At 44.4% G+C, this 21,974-nt stretch overlaps 1 protein-coding gene across 6 annotated transcripts in view; it reads left to right on the forward strand.

Moving 5' to 3' along the window:
- LOC147025270 (putative bromodomain-containing protein 10) overlaps positions 1–21,974 on the forward strand; it is a 262,359-nt gene that overhangs the window by 38,124 nt on the left and 202,261 nt on the right. For all 6 annotated transcript variants that reach the window (XR_015059415.1, XR_015059414.1, XM_085886086.1 and 3 more), the window contains 2 exons: positions 9,431–9,676; positions 12,257–12,537. Coding sequence is in view for 4 of the 6 variants with exons in the window: in XM_085886086.1 (XP_085742212.1) it covers positions 9,431–9,676; positions 12,257–12,537 (527 nt within the window). In the remaining 2 variants the exon portion in view is untranslated. The remainder of the gene's footprint in view (positions 1–9,430; positions 9,677–12,256; positions 12,538–21,974) is intronic.

A 21,974-nucleotide genomic window follows, 5' to 3' on the forward strand; every position in this document is an offset into this window, starting at 1 on the left:
GTTGCCGTGTGCTCGCGTAATCGGTATTAGATCTGCATTGTCGCATTTGCTTTTTGTGTAAATTGCATTGTGTTTTTCTTTTCTGTGTGCTTATGGTGGAATTGTATATGTGCGCTTTCCGTTCATCGCGAATAAATTTGCTTTGTGTTGAACTGTTTCCCGCTTCGCTTCGTCATTTCTTTCATTGAATCCTCATCTTGCTTCACGTAAAGGGTTGGTAGTGGGCTGAATACGCCCGATAATTAATCGAACCGTCGAGGTCGACGAATAACACCGCTCGGTTATCCCGATAGTACGGAACGGGTCGCTTAAGTGGCCCGTGTCCGAAGTCGACCTGCGGCGAGGTGCGATCGCCCGGTCTACCCTCCGCGTGGGTACTTAGGTAGGTCAAATTTGGCGAGCAACCCTATCCCACGCGGGGGCTGATTGGCTCGATCGCGGTGAGACCGAAAGGTCCACCCGTGACTGGTTCCCGGCGTTAGTCCGAGAGGGTCACGACTGGATTGTCCGTCCGGTGGGCGACGTGCCGCGATTCGAGTTACGTGGCCGTCTGCACGCCGGCGGGCGCGAATCCGCAACAAATATATATATATATATATATATATATATATATATATATATATATATATATATATATATATATATATATATATATAGATATGTGTATATATATATATATATGTATAGAGAGAGAGAGAAGAGAAGGGCAGGGGAGAGGAGGGAGTGGAAGTTAGGTGGGGGGGAAGAGGGGAAGAGCAAGGAATTGGGTTGATGGGACAGCGATGCCTCACCAAACGTTGCAATATACTGTGGGAGGGATGGGTGTGAGGAAGGGAGAGAGACAGAGACAGACAGAAAAGCCGGAAGGTGACATGGGTGGTCGCTACATAATTGCATACTAGTCATACAGTTTTTGACGGATCGGGCTGAAAATTTTTGACAAAGAGGTTTATTATAGTGCGCATAAAAGCCCTGAAGCCGATTTTTGATTTTTCGAAAATTGTTTTTTCTTAAGTCTTTTTCAACAAATTCAGTCCCGTTGCTAGGCAACGGTGGCGTCCATAGCAACGGTGCTCAAAAGCATACAACTCGATCCTGGTATGAACCTACTTGTCAAGTTTCATCAAAATCGGTTGACTCCTCTGGCCTCCAGAGCTGTCCATTACATACAAACAAACATACAGACAGACGGAAAAACTGAGAATAAGGGTAGTCTAGCAGCGACCACCCAACATATGTGGGTGGGGTTAGCAAAGAGTGGGGATGGGTGGGGTTAGCAAATTACATGTTATACTTAATGAACACACACACACACACACACACACACACACACACACACACACACACACACACACACACACACACACACACACACACACACACACACACACACACACACACACACACACACACACACACACACAGACACACAGACACACAGACACACTCTCTCTCTCTCTCTCTAAATGAGGTTTCAGTACCCAGCGATTTTTTTTTTTGCCTAAACGATGCAGAAATCAAGGAAATAACCAAATACCAAGTTTCCCAAAAGCAGTGAAATATCCCTGGAAGTTGACGAGATCCAAAATTGTACCAGTGATCAATGAAGTAACGGGAATGATGAAGAATAAGCTTGCAGAGATCTTAAGAACCATCCATGGGAATATTACTACGAACAAACTCCAGTTGGAAGCTGTCTGGAGCTCAGTGATGATCCTCAAAAGAGCCCTCGGAACAAAACTTTGAGAAGAAAACTTCACACCTTGGTCCATAATTCGTGACTTCCCTGAGCAAAATGGAGGTGGAAACTTCGAGACCTGGGAGGACTCCGTTCCACCTTAAGAAACCCGCATATGGTGATGACAACAAATCGCACGCACACACACACACACACACACACACACACACACACACACACACACACACACACACACACACACACACACACACACACACACACACACACACACACACACACACACACACACACTCTCGCTCCCTCACAAAGAACTTTAATACAATGAGACCATTATGCCCACTGTGACTGCACAATGCTTACCAGCTATGGTATAAAGAAGAGTCCAGAAACAACATCCCAAAATCATACAGAAAGAAGTTCAAATGGCTGTCAGAAGAGGCAACATATATTGCAGACAGAAGAAGCGAGATGAAAACCAAAGGCGCATCAAGAGAGGACATTAAGCGGCTAAATGCCAACTTCAACCAACAAGCTTGGAAAAGATAAATATTTCAAAGAGGCATGCGTGCAGATAGAAAGCGACAACAGAGTGGGGAAAACAAAAGATTTTTTTTTTAAAGATCAGAGAGATAACAAGGAAGTTTAGGTCAAGGATTGGGGTCCTTTTAAATATTTTTTATCCAGAATACCAAGGTTTGAATGTGTATAAGACCTAACTTAATGTACAGTCTGATGACAGCAGATTGTTAAAATATTACAAATTTGTTCAGTTGCAGACAAGCATGAGGAAAGCAATAAGTATAATTTCACTGCTGATTAATTCTGGAGTGTAGAGTGGTCTGCCACCTGCTGGAGAACTCACCCACCTATTAATCAATGCAACTTCAAATCAACAGTGCTCCATTAAGGGTATTGATGTTATGAATGTTAGAGTGTGACAGTGAAAACGGACGAAGGAATAGAGGGTGGTGAGTGTGCCGTGCACACATGGAATTGTCAACACTTAATGGACTGCTGGAAGAATTGTTTTAATTCAGCATCGTTTCCATCAATATTTCATAACTTCGACATTAAATCATCAATTTAATTGCTCTGAAGTTTTATGAATGTAATTTTTTAATAATTTCATTCAAATATTTCATGAACTAAGAAAAGTAAAGACCTGTTTGGTTCTTCTCATAGAGTGGCATGTACTCTTGTATTAACTTGTGGATTTTGGGAACTTTGTTGAAGCCAAATAGATTTTTTTTTTTGGTTTTGTTTCCTATTTCAAGTTAATATTACGAAAATAATTTAACCAAATCATCAGATGATTGCAATTTCAAAAAGGATAGGCAAGGTGCTTGGACACTGGAGGAGGTTCTTTGGCCCATCATGTCCGCACATGAATGACCACATTCATTGATTCTGTCATTTTATTGTGGAAATTTCATTGAGGTTTTGGAGGTCGGGGGTGGGGGGGGGTGGAGATCTGTGGGATACTGGCAGGGTCATCACCAGGGTTTGTTTCCTTTTCAGCTTTTTTTAAATTTTCCAATATATTGTTGTGGGCCGGGGTCCGGTAGCGAGAACGACCACTAGGTGGGTGAAGTTACGTCATCTCCCACCAGACTCCCGGAGTTGTAGGCCGTCGCTCACGGATAATTCTGTGATGCGGCGGGTCGCTTAACCGACCGTGGACACCAATACCTCAACCGTGTAGCATAGGGTCTTCTTGTCCAGAACAAAGTTACCTAATTAACCATGCGGTTTCGACTACCGGGGAACCACGCCCTCGGTACGCCTTTCCCGAACCGGATCACTCTACCAACTACGGTAGAGTACCAACTACCAACTCCGGATCGGATGCAGCCGAGTGGAACTGCCAAGGACGTACCGGCTAGAATGAACAGATTATCGGGGATAAAGACCTGGCTAAAGTTAGATCCGAACCATGCTGGACCAATGAAGAAAAAGACAAAAACGAACTGGGAACATTTCTACAATAATTTATTTACACTAAGCGAGGAAATTCATGTGGTACAGGAACAGGTTTATTGGTGTGTTATGCAGGGGACAGAAGAGAGATGGAGTGCGACAATTTTACAGCAACTTACAAAAGAGGACACAGAGCAGACTTGTCACGAGAATAATACAGGCAAGAATTACAATGATCAAAAACTTATACAATTCTACTTAAAGGACAGGTGCCACACACTCAGACGCACACTCAGACAAAATAAACCCAGTTGAATGGCAAAGGACTTTTGCAGCCAGGGAGGTAGGGAGCTGAGGTCGCAGTTCTATTGGTACCTGAATGTTCCGAGGGAAGGGATGCTCCATGGTGCGGAACCCGACAAAGGTCGTGCAGCTCGGCCCACAGCCGCACGTGTGGAGACCGTGTCTGCGAAGGAGCCCGGGTGGAGAGCGTTCCAAGGTAGAACGGGGCAGCAGACAGGACCCAACGAGAGACCCGGTCAAGGTCGGGTGTACTCGGACCAGCACAACAGACGGGCCGCCGAGGCGAGACGTGGGCAGGCACTCCGCGACCACGACCTTCCTTCTTCAACCAACAACCAAGGGACCAACTCAACCAACGACCTTCCTTCTTTCTTTGCAACCAACCAATGAACTCTCCGACTCTCTCACTGTACTCTGAGGATGGTGTCGTAATTTATAGATCCCCAAGGTCGGGGAGGGGCCTTGGCGAAGTTGACGTCACCGTCCGCCCTGATTGGACAGGGCCTTCATGGGGTCCGCCCTTTCTGGGCCAGATTTCAGCCAGGCCAGGAAAGCCCGCCCACTCCATGCGTGTTTGAGGAAGGTGGACGGTCGTACAACCAAGATTGAATTGGAACGTTTGGGGAAGCAGGAAAGGAACTGCGGACGTGAAGATTCTGCCTCAGAACAACGAGGCTCCGGAGACGACAGGTTTACAGTGGTACGTTGTTGCCAGCGAACCGAAGGCTGCAAATGCTATGGTACCGTGGATCGTAATGGAGGGGATATAAAGATTTATTAACCGAACGAAAAACCATCGCAATGCACCCCTTTTGCCTTCCCACTACACACAAGGAAGAGATTTATCTGCACATATACTTAATGGCATAACTAACTTTGGGACAACTGTATGTTTGTATGCATACGGTTCCTAGAACCGTAACGATATTGTTGCGATTCTGCGAAACCACCGCTCAAGGCAAAGGCACAGAACATATAGCAGTCCCGAGACAGTTATTTCATTAGTATCCATTTTAGATAGACCTTCCCTTGTGTCTAATGGGTTGTTGGGACAAAATGCGTTGCGAGGGCTTTTAGTTAGGTCTTTTAATTCCATTTTCCATTCCTTTATTCATTTTATTCCTTTACTTTACACACACGACATCCCTTCATGCACAAAAGCAAGCACAAGTAGAAAGTAACAAAACAGCTTTATTAGCATATACCGCTAGAACTCCGTTAAAACTGCGTGCCATTCCCCAATGGACATTTCATTTCAACCTCCGTACTCTAACCACAATGCTACAACTTGGCTCCATCACTATCGATTGTTTTCGATATCGCTATACCGGTATATCAATATCATAAAAAATAATAATAATTAACTTTTGTGACGCAGGTTCCAAAAATACGCAATGGTCCAATGGTCCTTGATGTGTTCACATATGGCATACAAATCATTGACACACGTTAATTTTTCAAAGTATTCCTACATGAGTTTTTTTTCCCCCATTATGAGAACAGTTATTTTACTTCCCACTTCAACTTTCATGAAAAATGATTTTGTTTTAAAGCAAGATCAGTATTGGTAATCGACATAGGTCGGAATCCATCAATATTTCTGTACCGGTATGATTATACCAATATCGCTTCATACCGGTATCACAATAATAGGGTTCATCCTGGTATCACTTTCATACCGGCATCGCATCGCAATCATACCGGCATCGCATCGCTATCATACCGGCATAACATCGCTATCATACTGGCATCGCATCGCTATCATACCGGCATCGCATCGCAATCATACCGGCATCGCATCGCAATCATACTGGCATCGCATCGCTATCATACCGGCATCGCATCGCTATCATACCAGCATCGCATCGCTATCATACCGGCATCGCATCGCTATCATACCGGCATCGCATCGCTATCATACCGGCATCGCATCGCTATCATACCGGCATCGCATCGCTATCATATCGGGCATCTCATCGCTATTATACCGGCATCGCATCGCAATTATACCGGTATCGCATCGCAATCATACCGGCATCGCATCGCAATCATACCGGCATCGCATCGCAATTATACCGGGCATCTCATCGCTATCATACCGGGCATCTCATCGCTATCATACCGGGCATCTCATCGCTATCATACCGGCATCTCATCGCTATCATACCGGGCATCTCATCGCTATCATACCGGTATCGCATCGCTATCATACCGGTATCGCATCGCTATCATACCGGCATCTCATCGCTATCATACCGGGCATCTCATCTCTATCATACCGGTATCGCATCGCTATCATACCGGCATCGCATCGCTATCACACCGGCATCGCATCGCTATCATACCGGCATCGCATCGCTATCATACCGGCATCGCATCGCTATCATACCGGCATCGCATCGCTATCATACCGGCATAGCATCGCTATCATACCGGGCATCTCATTGCTATCATACCGGCATCGCATTGCAATCATACCGGTATCGCTATCGCCGATCACCGACTCGGCACAGGGTTTCTAAAGCACACGCAATTCATATAAATAACCAATTGCAATTGCTTTAAAACTAGCCACGAGGGCAAAGAAAAACGTGATTGCTTGAACGGAGCTGATGAGCTCGGATGCAGAGGTTTCAAAGTTAAAACCTGTTGTACTTACTTCACAGTACGTCTTGCCGTTATACGTTTCACTGTTTCTGTTCCTGTTTCGCCGAGACGCCGAGTGCATCAAAGCTTTTAAAATTATGTACTGTATTGAAAGATTGTAAACATCTTTCTTTGATTTGTTGGTGATGCAGTGGGTTTTTTTTTGTTTTATTTTTTTCATTCCGATTTTTTCAGTATAACGGTATGTTTAGAATTCCAATACAGGTATATCAAAATGAAAAATTTTATCGATACATCACCAGACCCTAGCTACAACCTTTATAAAACCACCACAATGCCTTCGTTAAAATTCGCACAATAACCTATGCTCAACCTCCTCACCACAATTGCTACAAATGCTTCAACTTCCTCTGCACAAATGCCACAGCACTTCACCCACCTCACCACACCCGCTACGAAACACTGCAACCACAGTCGGCACCCTGGACGCTCACCGCTGTCCTTTAAGGATGTCGGGGAACAATGGACATTTCCCACCATGATGGATGCTTGAGGTCAGAACAGATTGGCATGTAGCTCAGAGCGCACGTATGTGCTGGGGTCCGTTCAGCATCTGAGTATCCCTGGCGCTCCGCTAAATAGCGACCCTAATTTCGTGCCCAGTGCACGTTCGTGGCCAGAAAGCGCTTCCAAAAACCCGTTCCCCATGTTAATCTTGGAGCTTCGTCTCATGGCCAAGTTCAAGGGTGAATGAGGCTATTTTCAGCTTCGGAGCCTCACAATGCGGGGCTACTTCTTGGGGAGGTGGCTGCGCACCAATGGGACAGCTCGGGAATGCCTATAGAGCGTTTTGATCAGATTCTTGGCTCCTTCGCACAGCCTCTATAAAATAACTGTGACAAGATCATTCGAGGCAGGCAGTTTACAATCCAGAGTCTCAGTCGGTCCTCCAGCCAGTCAGCCTCCCTACCTCGGTCATCCATGAGAGGTCGGAAGGTCTTCTGGGTGCGAGATGACTACTTCCAAGCGAGGAGGGTCCAAACCTGGACAGTGGCGCAAGGGGAAAGAACAAGCACTGGGTGGGCAGGACGCCAGACCGATGATACACTTGTTAAACACACAAACAGACTTTCTCACATGCCACTTTAAGCTGTCTTCTCACACGTTCTGTCTCTCTCATTTATTGCCTCGTCTACTGTTGATGCACGGAAAACTAAAAGAGCAACTGCATATATGCACCTCTTCACTTTTCCTCTTCTGCATTACCTTTCACGTCATTGTACTTCGTTTTGCACCTCCCTACTCGCGCACCATAGAAACCTTCAGTTTTCCTCCCCCCCCGAAGCGACTGGGTTTATGCTGGTCCGTCGGCCCACCAGGTATGAAGAGGTCATGCACACCTCGAACTTACTCTCTCTTTGCTCTCTAATTTCTTTGGTTGTATGTCTGATGACACCTGTTATGTTCGCATAACGATAAGATTGTAGAAGTTGTATCGGCTTAGTTCTGCACTGTATGCTCTCTTCTTGTTGATTATTTGCATCTCTTCTGCTGCACTTGTGATTGAAGCCTTTTTTATTTTTCACATCATAATAAATTGCTTACATTATAAATGTGCCCATATTGTTCTATCTTTTCCTCCATTGGTCCAGTGTAGTCCGCACGTTGGTTTAGCCGTGAAGTTCTACCCCACCAATTTGGATCTTATTAGCCGGTGCGTACTTGGCAGCTCTGCTCGGCTGCACCTGATACGATAAGTTCCATGCAAGTACGCATTGAGGGCACGCGACCCCCCTTGGTATGGCTGTCCACAGGTAAGGTATCATGTGGAGTAGTGTAACCTTGTCAGGATTGGCAGTACCAATTGGCATTCGTGCTTGCTGAGCAACTGCTTGGCACATGGAGTTATCTGTGCCCGGCGGCCTCAGGAGTGGGTGTTAGGGACCCAAGTGCTTCCCCTCGTGGCAAGCCTCGAACCCCAGATCCGTCACAATATGTTGCAAGTCGCTGTAGAAATATTTAACCTCTGTCAGACCATTTCATGTGGAAATTCCCCATTCTGTATGAGAACGAACCCTCTGCAAAATGTTTTTATGTACGATTTATTTGTTGTCAAAACTGAAAATGGAGGCGACAGTAACTTGTAGCCATCGATGTTTTTTGCAAACTTAAAAAAGCTTCTGAATAAGTGTTGAGATCTAAAGATACTTTTGCTCTTTTTATGTAACAATGAAGACTCCACTGATGTAATGAATGACCTCATGTTTTTTTTTTCTATCGGGTCTAAGGCTGGTGGATGAGCTCCAGTACAAATCACGTCCATACTTGTAGACAAAAACATGAGATAACACCGGACTTGACTTCATACAAATATGAGCTTGTGGGAAGTAACGTCACTTCCCAAAGCACTCTGGGTAAAGCAGCACAATCATTATGTTCCATGTCACTTTTCTATCTGCACTCAGGGAATTAATTGAGGAATTTCCTCCTCCCCATGGATACCAACCAATGGGAAGTGATCATGCTTTATCCTTTAAATATTAAATGATGAATGTCATGAAAGGAAGTGGCACATGCCATTTTAAAAGTCGTTTCAATGACTTTCCCCAGGTCGGAATCAAATCGCTGACCTCCCAGACGCAGAGCAGATTCTCTATTATGCCACTGAGTCTGGTGGCATAATGGCTGCAACTTATTTCCATGTTACAGGAGACATATGTAATAAGTTATTCCCATTTTTATTGCTGGATTAACATATGGATAAGAAACAAATTTTGTCTGATATGGAAATGTCCTCTGAGCATATTTTTTGTGCAAGATGGTGTTCATTTGAAATAGTCATTGGTGGCCCATTAACAATTCAATGTTAGTTTTTTTCTTTCTTCAACTCCCTCATTCCAATAGAGCACTTCGTGAACTCACCTCAATAACTGCAACTTCAGGAGGTAGGTATGGTGGTGGTGAAGATCATGGGAAATCTGAACTTGAGACACCTGGGCGAGTTGGAGAAACAAAGCAAGGGCTTCAAACCAGGGCAAGGGTTGGAGGCAGGTCTATATCTGGACGACCAACAAGGCGTTGTGGGTATGAATCCATGATGGTCTCCACAATTCGGCATGAGGAGACCCAGCGCGCAAAGGAAGAGAAACGGTGAGTGAACGCACGAAACTAAGGAAGTGGTTCAGCAGCCATGTTTTTAGTGAATGCACAAAACAATTCCTGAAACGAGGGAAGTCATCACAGGAAACGAGTGTGTTGAGTATATGTTGTATCAAGTACATGATTATTGACTTGACAATGTAGTAAGCAGTAGTGTCAGTCACAACTAATTTACAATGAAGCAATCGATGATAGTGTTACGTTTAAGGGGGGGTATGCATTCAAAGGGTAATTAGGATGTTTAATTAGGTATGCCATGCTGTTCGAGTTTACCAGGATCTCGATGTAATAAGTAGCAATTCAGTGGTGATAAGTTGTCTAGTAAATGTTCATTTCTTCAAGGGGGAAAATGATAATTGTCACGTAATTAGATAGGGACACGGGATAGGGTAAGTGTGTCTGTGTAAACCCCTTTTGGTATTCTCTGGAGACTGGCCGTGACATCACAGGACAGTGCAGCGGATGACTCCGCCCCGTGATCACGATTGGCGGAAGGCGACGGCGGTGGGCCAATAAACGGCTCGATTGGAAGTGACGAGGACAGGAGGATAAAAAGGTTCTGTTTGGGGTCGAAAAATAAGAGGAAGAAGATCGGGACAAAAAGATCGTGTCTTTTTTGGTGTGGAGGCTGTTGCGCGGAGAGCGTCCTTGTTGTGCTGATTCGATCGTGTTCTTCATCGTGTCTTGGAGCCTTGCTGAGCCTCGTGCCTCACCTTGGTTGGCTCTGGGGTTCTGCTGACTCGGAGTACGGGGTCGAACGGCGGGCGGACCTGCCTCCCTCTCCTGCTCGCAACTTGGCGCCAGAACTGGTTCCCTGGCGGCTGTGAGCGGACTTGGGCCAAGACCAGGAGGTCGACAGCACCACGGTTTCTCCTGCCCCCCTGACGAGAGCAAGGCCAGCTCGTCCGACGCCGATCCAGGGACAGTTGCGTCCACACCACGGTCCAGCCTGACCACCAGAAATAGCTACGTTGTGTGTGTGTGTGTGTGTGTGTGTGTGTGTGTGTGTGTGTGTGTGTGTGTGTGTGTGTGTGTGTGTGTGTGTGTGTGTGTGTGTGCTTGGCGCCTTAGAGGGTTTGAGATCTGTATATTCATTGGAATTGTCTGTGTTTTTCCCCACGCCCGAACCCACACCATCCCGTCGAATCTCCCCGGATCCCTTTTCTTGCCGAGTCTTGTTATTTCTGGTTAATAGTAAAAACAAATAAACATCATCAACTCGGTGAAAAGTGACTCGTGCCACCTTCCTCGTCCCGTTTGCGGTAGAGCGATTAGAACTGCCATGTTTGGTTTATAAATAAATAAACCCCCTCCATCGTTTCGGCTCATTCTACGTTGGCGGGACTGTTCAAGTCCCGTGGACGTCACAATAGACTCAACGCTGTACTGAGCAGTAAAGGAAGTTGTGACACTTTTACAGTGGAGGTGATTGTGAAGTGGAGGATGATGCTCAGTATCAGAACAAGACGTTATAAATGCAGCACAATGGCGTCAAGAAGCTGCTTTATCTCTGTGCAAAGCATACTTCGTTATCTCCACAAAATAACCTTCACTCCGGAGAACATTCCAACCTCACTGTGAGAACTCACCAGCACGATGGATAGCCCGACAGGATCATAAAGTCTTGCAGGAACAATGCTGAGTGACTGCTTTGATCCATGCTGAGGCTGACCCTTTCATGAATTCCAACCCTCAAAGGGTCCAGCAAACAACCTCATATCAATGGGTGCATCTCCTTCAGTGGAACAGCAAAGCGATTACATAGAAGAGACCTCTTTGCATGGGTGTATCAGTTATTGCACCAGTTAGACCACAATGATCACACCAATTGACAGATATTTTCTACAGCTCTGGGATCTTTGGTGTCAGCAGTTATCGGTGACCTGGTCATAGAGAAATTTTAATGCAAGATTCCGTATTCTTTCCATTTCCTAATGATGGAGCTCACTGTCCTCTTGGGAATTTCCAACACTCTAGAAATTGTTTTATACCCTTCCCCAGATCTATGCCTCCACAATTCTATCTTGGAGTTCTACGGGCAGTTCCTTGGACTTCATGGCAGAGTTTCTGCACTGACATGCACTGTCAACTGTGGTACCTTGTATAGAAAGGTGTGTTTCTTTCTAAATCATGTCCAATGAATTGAGTTGGCCACAGGTGGACTCCAATCAAGTTGTGGAGACATCTCAAGGATGATCAAAGGAAAATAGATGCACCTGAGCTCAATTTGGAGTGTCATAACAAAGGGGGTGAATACTTATTGACGCAATACATTTCAGCTTCTCATTTTTGATTAATTTGTAAAAAAATTTAAAAACACGTTTTCACTTTGTCATAATGGGGTATTTTACATAGATCAATGACAAAATTTTTTTATTTCATCCATTTTAAATTCAGGCTGTAACTCTACAAAATGTGACAAAAGTAGAGGAGTGTGAATACTTTCTGAAGGCACTGTATACAATGCCAGACATGAAGGTGATGCAGATAACTTTTTTATGAATGCAACAGTGCTGCACGATGTGTTTCACAATCGTTTCTCAAACACTTGACTTGCACTGATGTTAACAGGCAGCGTGAGGTATCACGGCGAGAAGCAGATGAAGAAAAGGAGCGAGTAGCTGCTCAATGGGATGAATCTGTCTGCTTGCGAGCATGCCCAACTTCGCTGGCAATGCGATGGGAGCTTCCTGCAATTGGTCACTTTTTATGTCTCGCTCAACAAGAGCTGGGTCTGCCAGAAGTCGCATATTACGAGCTTGAACGGTGCCTCCTCCTTCCACGTGCTTCTCGCTTTCTCGCACATCTTTTCACATCTCTGCTTCTTGCTCCACGAGATAGAGCTGCCTTTGGTAGGTTGGCACACATATTATACCGTTGTTTTTGTTTATCTTTATAGAATATATCATAAATGCATAGCTCTTTTTTTTCTTCCTCTCTTTCATTAATAGTAACATTAAGGTTTGATATTGACACCAAAAATAAAAATAATATCAACTAGGACTTGTTTTGTGTGGTGTTTGTGTGTAGTTTTTGTATAGTATATTTTGTGTACTGGTGATAATAATAGACATAACTACAACTGCCACTTTCTAACTGCTGGCAGTGATGACTGGGTACCAAGACGTCCTGCTTTGATCGGATACTTTATCCTGAACCATGATGTTTATTATTATTCAATTGAATTCAGAATGGGAATAAAATAAATTAAATTCAAATCAAATGGAAGACCAAATACTGTAGGTACAGTCTTGCATTGGAGTCATCAGAAAGAACCCGAACAAGCAAAAAGCAAATATGAAGTCGTCAGGAGAAACCTGGATAGGATTCGGGTTTCAGCTGCTACTCCTCTACCCTGTGAAGATCCATCCATGTGCAGCCAAATGAGCCTTATTAAAAAAAATGAAATAAAAAAGAACCCAGATTCAAAAAAAAAAATTATACTGCCAGACCATGCATCTGACCAGGTTGAAATTTAAAACATCTATTTCCCATCATGATTACATCATAATTGTGAAGTTTCACAGCGATCGACAGAGCGGTTAAAGAGAAAGAATTTAAAAAAGATTTTTGTTGAATCCAATATGGCTGCCAGACCATGTTACCTATCAATTATTCATGAACGCCCTGGTATCCCCAAGGCTTGGGGAACATGTGTAAAGTTTCCCCTCAATCTGTCCAGCCATTCTGGAGAAGATTGTTAAAGATTTTAGGGTAAATGCAATAGGGCTGCCAAACCAGGTGACCTCTGATGTCATAGATTTTTTTTTTCATTACCGTTTTGTTCCTCTTGAATAGGCGCTCATAGTTGGAAAGTTTCACCTCTATCTGTTCAACCATTTTAGAGAAGAAGATTTTTGAAGGTTTCAAAAAAAAAAAAAACATGTTTGCTGAACCACGTGATCAATGACATCATTGATTGTTTTTGCTTTTTTTCTGTTGACCAATTTATCCAAGATGACTCTCAACAATCATACTGATTGGATGTAGTGTTCTACATATGCAATTATGATGTCATAACAAAGGCACCTATGGCATCATGCAAAAATCACACTTATTCCCCATGTGGAGTACTTGCCACTTGCAAGGTTTCAAATTTTTGCATGGTGTGGTTTCGGAGATGCAGGGGTCCAATTTTTTTCCTTTTTTCCAACATGGCTGTGTTTTATCACACCACGTGACCTATGATATAATTATCATTAAAACATTTTACATGAGTAGTCAATCCTCTGGTGAAAATTTCGTGTCAATCTGACAAGCAGTTGCAGAGAAAAACCGTACTCTTGTTCTGTGCGGACAAACAGACAGACAGACAAACGGACCCAAATGCAATACCCTCTCCTCTGGTGAGGGTAATAATTTATTATAGGCAGACGATTACACAAATACAGTGTCGGTTTGTTTTAATGACTTTATGGTGATCTTCATCTCCTCTTGAAGCTGAGACATCACACTGCTTTTACATTACTTACCACGTGAGGTGAAAAGTGGGGTTAAGCAATTTGTTCACTGGTGTCTGTCTTGTCTGTCTGTCTCCACAAACGTCAATTTATGATCGAGGAACAACTTGATTTCAGTTGAATGTTATATTTTGAACATGAATCGGAAAATGAACCTGCAGTTTAGCAGAACTTTGGCTCTGAATTAATTCCAATCGTGCATGTGCGGAGCGGAGTGAGATAATTTTCTTTACTTTGTCTGCCTGTCTGGCAGTCAAACAAAATGAAAAATCATTCCAAACAGGAAACTTGCTATTTTTAAGGATGTCAAAAAGGACACAAACAACATTCACTCATTAATGTAATATGTTAAACTTGTTGGTGTAAAAGATGCTGCATCAATGGCCATAAACTTCGAGTTTGTTTTATCTACCACCTTTAAAATCTTGATATTATTTCAATTGAGTTAAATACTTGAACAATGCAGAACACAAATCGCCGAGTTGGCACTTTCAAAACCATTTCTTTTAGCAGTACTCGAACAAAATATTACGGCAATTTATGTCATCATGACCAATCAAATTTGCTGCTTGCAGACCCTGTGTCCTCTTTTCTCAAGTGTGCCTGGGGTAAGGTGTTCTATGAACTCTCTTGTTACAATGGCATTCATAGACAATTGGCGATTATGTGCTATATGAGGTTTGAACCAGGGATCCACACATCGTGAGCCAGGCGTTCAGATGGTAACGCTAAGTAAGCCAACCCTGCTGCATTTAGACTGGAACCAGTGATTAAGGAACAACTGCATTTTGCTGATGTATTGGTGAGCTTTCCATTCTCATACCCTCTGTGTCGAACCAACCTCATCCTCACCGGTCTTTGAAGGTGACAGTTTACTGCCATTTTGATTTCCATGTTGATTGCGTTGCTTCTAATGTTGTGTCTTCCTGTTCCTTGACATCCCATTGTCACCATGTAAACATTTTGCCATCTGAAAGTTAGCTCTTCTATAATCCTTGTTAATGTAGATCTATACAGGAAAAATAGTAAATCACAAGTCTGAAGACGACGATGGTTCACGAGCGGTATTTGACGATGTAGATTGTTTCAGAAGTCAAGGATGAGACAATGTGATAATGTTTGACCAAGTTATAAAAATGATCAACATGATGTGGTACGAGTGACAGGTTATTAGCTGCAAAATGTCGAAAACCCAGTTTCGTTCAACAACTTTAAAAATTTGACCTTTGCATAACCTTTAAAGGTCACAAAACAATGTTGTGGACATTAAAATAAGGAAACAAGATACGTGCTATAGCTTATTGGAGTTAGTTCGTCGAAGAAGGTCGAAAACCCGGTTCGATTCCCAGAACTTTGAAACTTTGACCTTTGTGAACTTTAAAGGTCAAAGGTCAAGGATTATGACCTTTGGTGCAAAACTTCCTCTGGAACATTCCAGGAACAATATAACGTTATATAGGCTATATAGCATTTCGCACTCCTCGGATTATCCATACTTTGATGAAATCAGCGTAAAAACAAACTTGAAGGGGGCGCCACAGGCAAGGTGTTCGAGATAGAGCAAAATGGTTTCAAGCCTTTAGGTGGGGAATGACCTCAAGATTATTCATAAAAAATATTGTCATCCAAGCTCTCAAAGTTTGGGCGGTTGTATGATTTTTATGTCAAAATTCGAAATTTTATAAGTTTGTGACCTTGTGACTTTGACCTTGGGACGAAAATGAAAAATCGAGCTCCGTGGGGCTATGCAGGTGCCATTGGGCTCACCAAATACCGAAACCCCTGCCAGATTCGACACACCCCTCGGAGAAGATGGATTTTTATGTCAAAATTCGCAATTTTCTAAGTTCGTGACCTTGTGACCTTGACTTTGGACGAAAATGAAAAATCGAGCTCCGTGGGGCTATGCAGGTGCCATTGGGCTAACCAAATACTGAAACCCCTGCCAGATTCGACAAACCCCCAAGGAGACAATGCAAATTGAAATCGGCTACCCCCTAAAAACACATGTTTTTTGGGCGTGGCTCCGCCCATAATTTTCAGAAAAACACAACTAGATCATGATATAAACCTCCCACCAAAATTTTATCAGGATCGGATCAAAACCCACGGAGCTATGCTCGGGACAGACATACAGACATACAGACATACAGACATACAGACATACAGACATACAGACATACAGACAGACAGACAGACACACAACAATAACGAATATAGTGGTCACTTATTTTTTTTCGTGAAAATATTGTTTCACTTTTTTCGTGAACCTATAGCTGTTATTTGCAGTAACTGTCGAATGCTTAAACACAGTTGAGTCGAGCAGAGCTGTTAGAGCTGGATTATTTTATTTTCCACTTCTGACACAACACATTCTGTCATTGTGGGGTTAAAACATAGTAATGTATTATGGTGCAACAGGGAAGTGAGGGTGAGAAAGTCAGCTCATTAATTGGTGGGATATTGTTGAAACAGTAATTAAGACCGTGAGTTCCTTTTAGCCATCATGACAAAATCTGTCTCTTTTTTTTTTCCCCCCTCAATCCCTCCTTTGCTTCATTGCTCCAAAACATTTGGTCATTCTTCTGTAACTTAGGAACAGATTGCACATTCATTATATCAAAAGTGCTGTGACAGGAGGGGGAATTGGGCTCTTCTATCATTAAGTAGAACGGCACTCGGTATAGCGCAAACCTCTGCCAAGCTGAACAGTTTACGTTTTGTATCTCATTGGTCGGCCGGATCTGGGTACTGATGTTCACCCAAATCAAATCAATTCATCCATGTCATACACCCAACATGTCCACAAATTTTCGTCCAAATTTGTCCGTAACCTTTTGGTGGGTCGAGGGAGAGGCGAGAAAACACTATCCTGAAAAGAAGAGGTATGCTTGGGGGGAGTGAATGAGGTTTCATGAGTTTTGATGAGGGATGACCTGATGAGATGGGGAGAAGAGTAATATTGACCAGACCAAGGAAGTTGATTCCACTGATGAGAGAAAAGAGGAGCAAATGAGTGACTGGTAGCAGTGAGCCTAGATTTGGGGAGTTTCACCAGAAGTGGGTGACTGGCAGATTGTGTGTGCCCTGCAGAAAGTAAATGTTGAAGAACTTTATGCTGTGTGAATACTCCACATTAATGAATGTGTCGAAAAACACTTAATAAATATAATTTACCTCGAGGGATTTGCCAATGAACTGGAACGTTTTTCAAAAAAAAAATCTCCAACTCAGCAAGATTCTCAACATGGCAGACAGATGCTCAAAAGAAATATGGATGGTTTATTAAATCACAAGACAACATAAACAAAGATCTGGCATGAAAGATAGACTTTGATGAATAAATAGATAAATACACACTGAGTACTAATAATTGGAATCGAGGGTGCCATGAGCATTAAATCACTCATCCACACTAACTGGACCAGGATTTGCATAGATGGCACTACAGGGCGGCGGAACGATAAACCTCTGCCATGCAGTCCAAGGTCCTCCTCCATGGCTTCTGTGTGTGAACAGGCAGACAAGGGAGAGTGCTACCATGTTCTCAGAGAGAGAGAAAGAGAGATAGAGATAGGTATATCCCAGCATTTCTGTGTTTTCTTTTTCATTATGTTTGTACCATATCCTGATGCTGTGCAGACTGTGCTTCCCCACTGATGGACCTCTGTCTGGTAGCTTGTACATGTTGCTGCGTTTGAGCCTGGGGAGTCTGTCCTGTTTGAGCCTGGGGAGTTTGAGCTGAAATCTATCTGTCCGGGTTCTTCCCAGCATCTTTGTTCTTTGTTTTTCACATTTATTTCTAAAAATTTTTTCGTAATTGTCTTTATCATTCTAATTCTTACTCTTTCTTCTCTTTCATCTCTTTCACACTCTATTCCTCTTTCGTTATCTATCTGTCTAAGTAGAAGTGAGTTCTTGCAGAAATTTTTCTGCTAAGGTTCAGTTGGCTGCACCTGGATGGGTTTGAGGGTTGTGGAGTAGCGGCTGAAACCCGAATCCTATCCTGGTTCCTCCTGATGACTCCATCTTTGCTCTTTACTTCTGCAAGTTCCTTCTTGGTCTTCCATTTCATTGTAATCCCCTGTGGCCTCCTCCCCTCCTTCAAGGCCATGCACCGCCCACTCATGATGACCTACATCAGCCAAAGCCTCCAATCCAGCCTGTAACGGAAGTGTTTGCTGAAGGAAGAGTGAGAGGCTCTCTGCATGTGTGTGCATAGCCATTGGGGGTCCTGCTTACAGACACACTTCACATGTAAAGCCCACTTTTCTTGTGGGGCTACCAATTCACATAGCAGCCTGGTCTGTCCCGGTCCAATTTCAGATGACGAGAAGACACCAGACAAGATATCCTTATCCTCTCTAGCTTTATTTTGGACCAAGACTGTCCCTTCAAACAGGCTATGCATCAGATAACTTGACTAAAACCAGACTACTACAAAAAATGACGCTAAACCCCAAAGAAGCACAGAAACCAGGCTAAAACTTTATTTCTGACTATCTGACTATTTGACTTTATTTATATCTGACTATCTGACTTTATTTCTGACTATTTCAAACATCAACTCATCCTGGGAATTCTTTCAAAGAAACTTGCTCTCCCTCATGCACAGACTTATCCCCTCTCGTGTTCAGTTGTCTTACCCTTCCTCCCGCCCTTGGTTTACTGAAGCTTGTGGCGAGGCAGTTGTCCTGAAACAACTTGCCTTTGCCTCATGGAAAGCAAACCCAACTGAGGGCAATCTCAGTTCTTTCCACAAAGCTCGGAACAAGTGTGTATCTACCCTCAGGAGAGCCAGAAAACAACATCTTTCTCATCTCAAGTCTGAACTCTCAAACCTCTCTCCCTCCTCAAAATCCTGGTGGCGTTTAATCAAATCTGTTTCTGGTGTATGTTCCCCCTCCATCCCCTCCCTTACCTCAAATGGCCGCACTGCTGATTCCACACGTGATAAAGCTGAATGTCTAAACTCGGTGTTTGCAGCTAAATCTTGTGTCCTAAACCCATCACTATCTCATCCCACTTTACCCAGTCGCACCCAACTGTCCCTGGACTCTGTATCCTTTTCTCCTGACAAGGTGGAGAGCTTGCTTTCAAATCTCGAGTCAGATTCTGCAACCGGTCCAGACGGCATCAGCCCACGTGTCCTCAAAGCCTGCTCTTCTGCTCTTGCTCACCCTCTCTCTGTTCTATTCACCCTCTCATTTGCCCAAGGTCATCTGCCATCTGCTTGGAAATCTGCTAACATCACTGCCCTGCATAAAAAGGTGCAAAAACAGATCCCTGTAACTACAGACCAATCAGCCTTCTCCCAATCATCAGCAAGGTGATGGAATCCATCATCGCTTCAGACATGAAATCCTTCCTCTTCTCCAATGGCTTGATTTCCAATCATCAATTTGGTTTCAGACGAGGTCACTCTACCCTGGATATGCTGCTTCTGCTCTCCCATCAATGGATGGAGGTCCTCAATGCCAGACAGGAAATCCGAGCCGTATCCCTGGACATATCACGTGCTTTTAACACAGTCTGGCACCCTGCCCGACTCACCAAACTCTCTTCCCATGGTATTCAAGGCCAACTCCACTCATGGCTCACAGACTTCCTCTCCTGTCGCAGTCAACATGTGGCCCTAAATGGAGTTCTTTCATCCCCTCTTCCTGTGCAGGCTGGAGTTCCTCAAGGTAGCGTTCTGGGCCCTGTTCTTTTTCTGGTTTTCATCAATGATCTCTCGGACTCTCTGGAAAATCCTCTATTTCTCTTTGCCGACGACTCCACCCTCTGCCGTACCATCTGTCATCCCTCAGACCGGCAAGCAGCAGCTTCTTCGCTCACTGCAGATCTGGATAAAATCACAAACTGGTCCAACACGTGGAACATGTCTTTCAATCCAGACAAATCTCACACTCTCACTATGTCTCTTCGAAAGGACCGTTTACAAACCCCCCCCATCTACTTTCTCAACAATCCTCTGGAAGAAGTCTTTTCTTTCAAGCTTCTTGGTCTCACTATCTGCCATGACCTTTCCTGGGAAAGTCACATTTCCAACCTCGCCTCAAAAGCCAGTCGCCGACTGGGAATCCTCCGTCGTGCTAAGTCCTTCCTCGGCCCTCTTGAGCTCCTGACCACTTACAAAGCTTTTGTCCGTAGCCTGATGGAGTACTGCTCTCCCCTCTGGGCTGGTGCTCCTGCCTCCCACCTTTCTCGGCTTCACGCTGTCGAAACCAGGGCATTTAAGATCATCGGCATCTCCCGCAATGAAGCTGAGTCTTTGGGCCTCTCACTCAATCACCGCAGGTTGGTCGGTGGTCTTTCTGTCTTCTACCGACTCCTCTCCAGCCTTGCCCCCCCTGCTCTCTCTGCGATTTGTCCCCACCACATTTCCACAGGGCGCTCAAGGTCCGCCAACAACCCCCTTCTGGTAAAACTACCAAAATCACGAATCACTGCTCATCTTCACTCTTTCATTCCTCTTTTTTCCCGCCTTTGGAATAAACTTCCTCACTCTATTCTTTCCCATTCTTCCCTCCAGGCTTTCAAAACAGCTGTTCACCACCACCTCTTATCTTCCCCCATCCAAATCCTCGATCTTTTCTACCCCCGATAATCCACCCAAGCCCACTTCCTTCATTTCTCCTGCGTTCCTTCCTGAAAGTCCCTGAAATGTCCATCTTCTCTTCGCCATGTTCCCCGTCCCATCCCCATCCCTTTCCCTTCCACAGTTCACCTAATGTGTCTGTTCCCCACTTTTGTCCCTTCCACTCCCGCCCCTCTTGTCTCATGCCTCCTTGCTGTGAGTTGTGTGTTCGCTCTCATACGAGCCTCGACCAAGGTATCCAAAAAAAAAACAAAACACGTGCAACATGTCTTTCAATCCAGACAAATCTCACACTCTCACTATGTCTCTTCGAAAGGACCGTTTAGAAACCCCCCTCCCCATCCACTTTCTCAACAATCCTCTGGAAGAAGTCATTTCTTTCAAGCTTCTGGGTCTCACTATCTGCCATGACCTTTTATGGGAATGCCACATTTCAAACCTCGTCTCCAAAGCCAGTCACCGACTGGGAATCCTCCATTGTGCAAAGTCCTTCCTCGGCCCACCTGAGCTCCTGACGACTTACAAAGCTTTTGCCCGCAGCCTGATGGAGTACTGCTCTCCGCTCTGGGCTGGTGCTCCTGCCTCTCACCTTTCTCGGCTTCACGCTGTGGAAACCAAGCCTTTTCAGATATTGGCATCTCCCGCAATGAGGCTGAGTCTTTGGGCCTCTCACTCAATCACTGCAGGTTGGTTGGTGGTCTTTCTGTCTTCTACCATCTCCTCTCCAGCCTGCACCCCCCCTGCTCTCTCTGCGATTTGTGCCCACCACATTTCTGCAGGGTGCTCAAGGTCCGCCAACAACCCCCTTCTGGTAAAACTACCAAAATCACGAATCACTGCTCACCTTCACTCTTTCATTCCTCTTTTTTTCCCGCCTGTGGAATAAACTCCCTCACTCTATTCAATCCCATTCTTCTCTCCAGGCCTTCAAAACAGCTGTTCACCACCATCTCTTACTCCCCCATCCAAATCCTCCATCTTTTCTACCCCCGATAATCCACCCAAGCACACCTCCTTCAAATTCCCTGCTTTCCTTCCTGAAAGTCCTGTAATGTCCATCTTCTATTCCCCATGTTCCCCGTCCCTCCCTCTCCCTTCCACAGATCTAATGTCTCTGTTCCCCACTGTTTTGTCCTTCCCACTCCCGCCCCTCTTGTCTCATGCCCCCCTTGCTGTGCGTTTTGTGTTAGCTCTCACGAGCCTTGCCAAGGTATACAAAAAAAAAAAA

Source organism: Eptatretus burgeri, chromosome 6, assembly GCF_056783735.1.
Source record: "Eptatretus burgeri isolate ZD-2024b chromosome 6, Ebu_testis_v1, whole genome shotgun sequence".
In the NCBI taxonomy this organism is placed as follows: domain Eukaryota; kingdom Metazoa; phylum Chordata; class Myxini; order Myxiniformes; family Myxinidae; genus Eptatretus; species Eptatretus burgeri.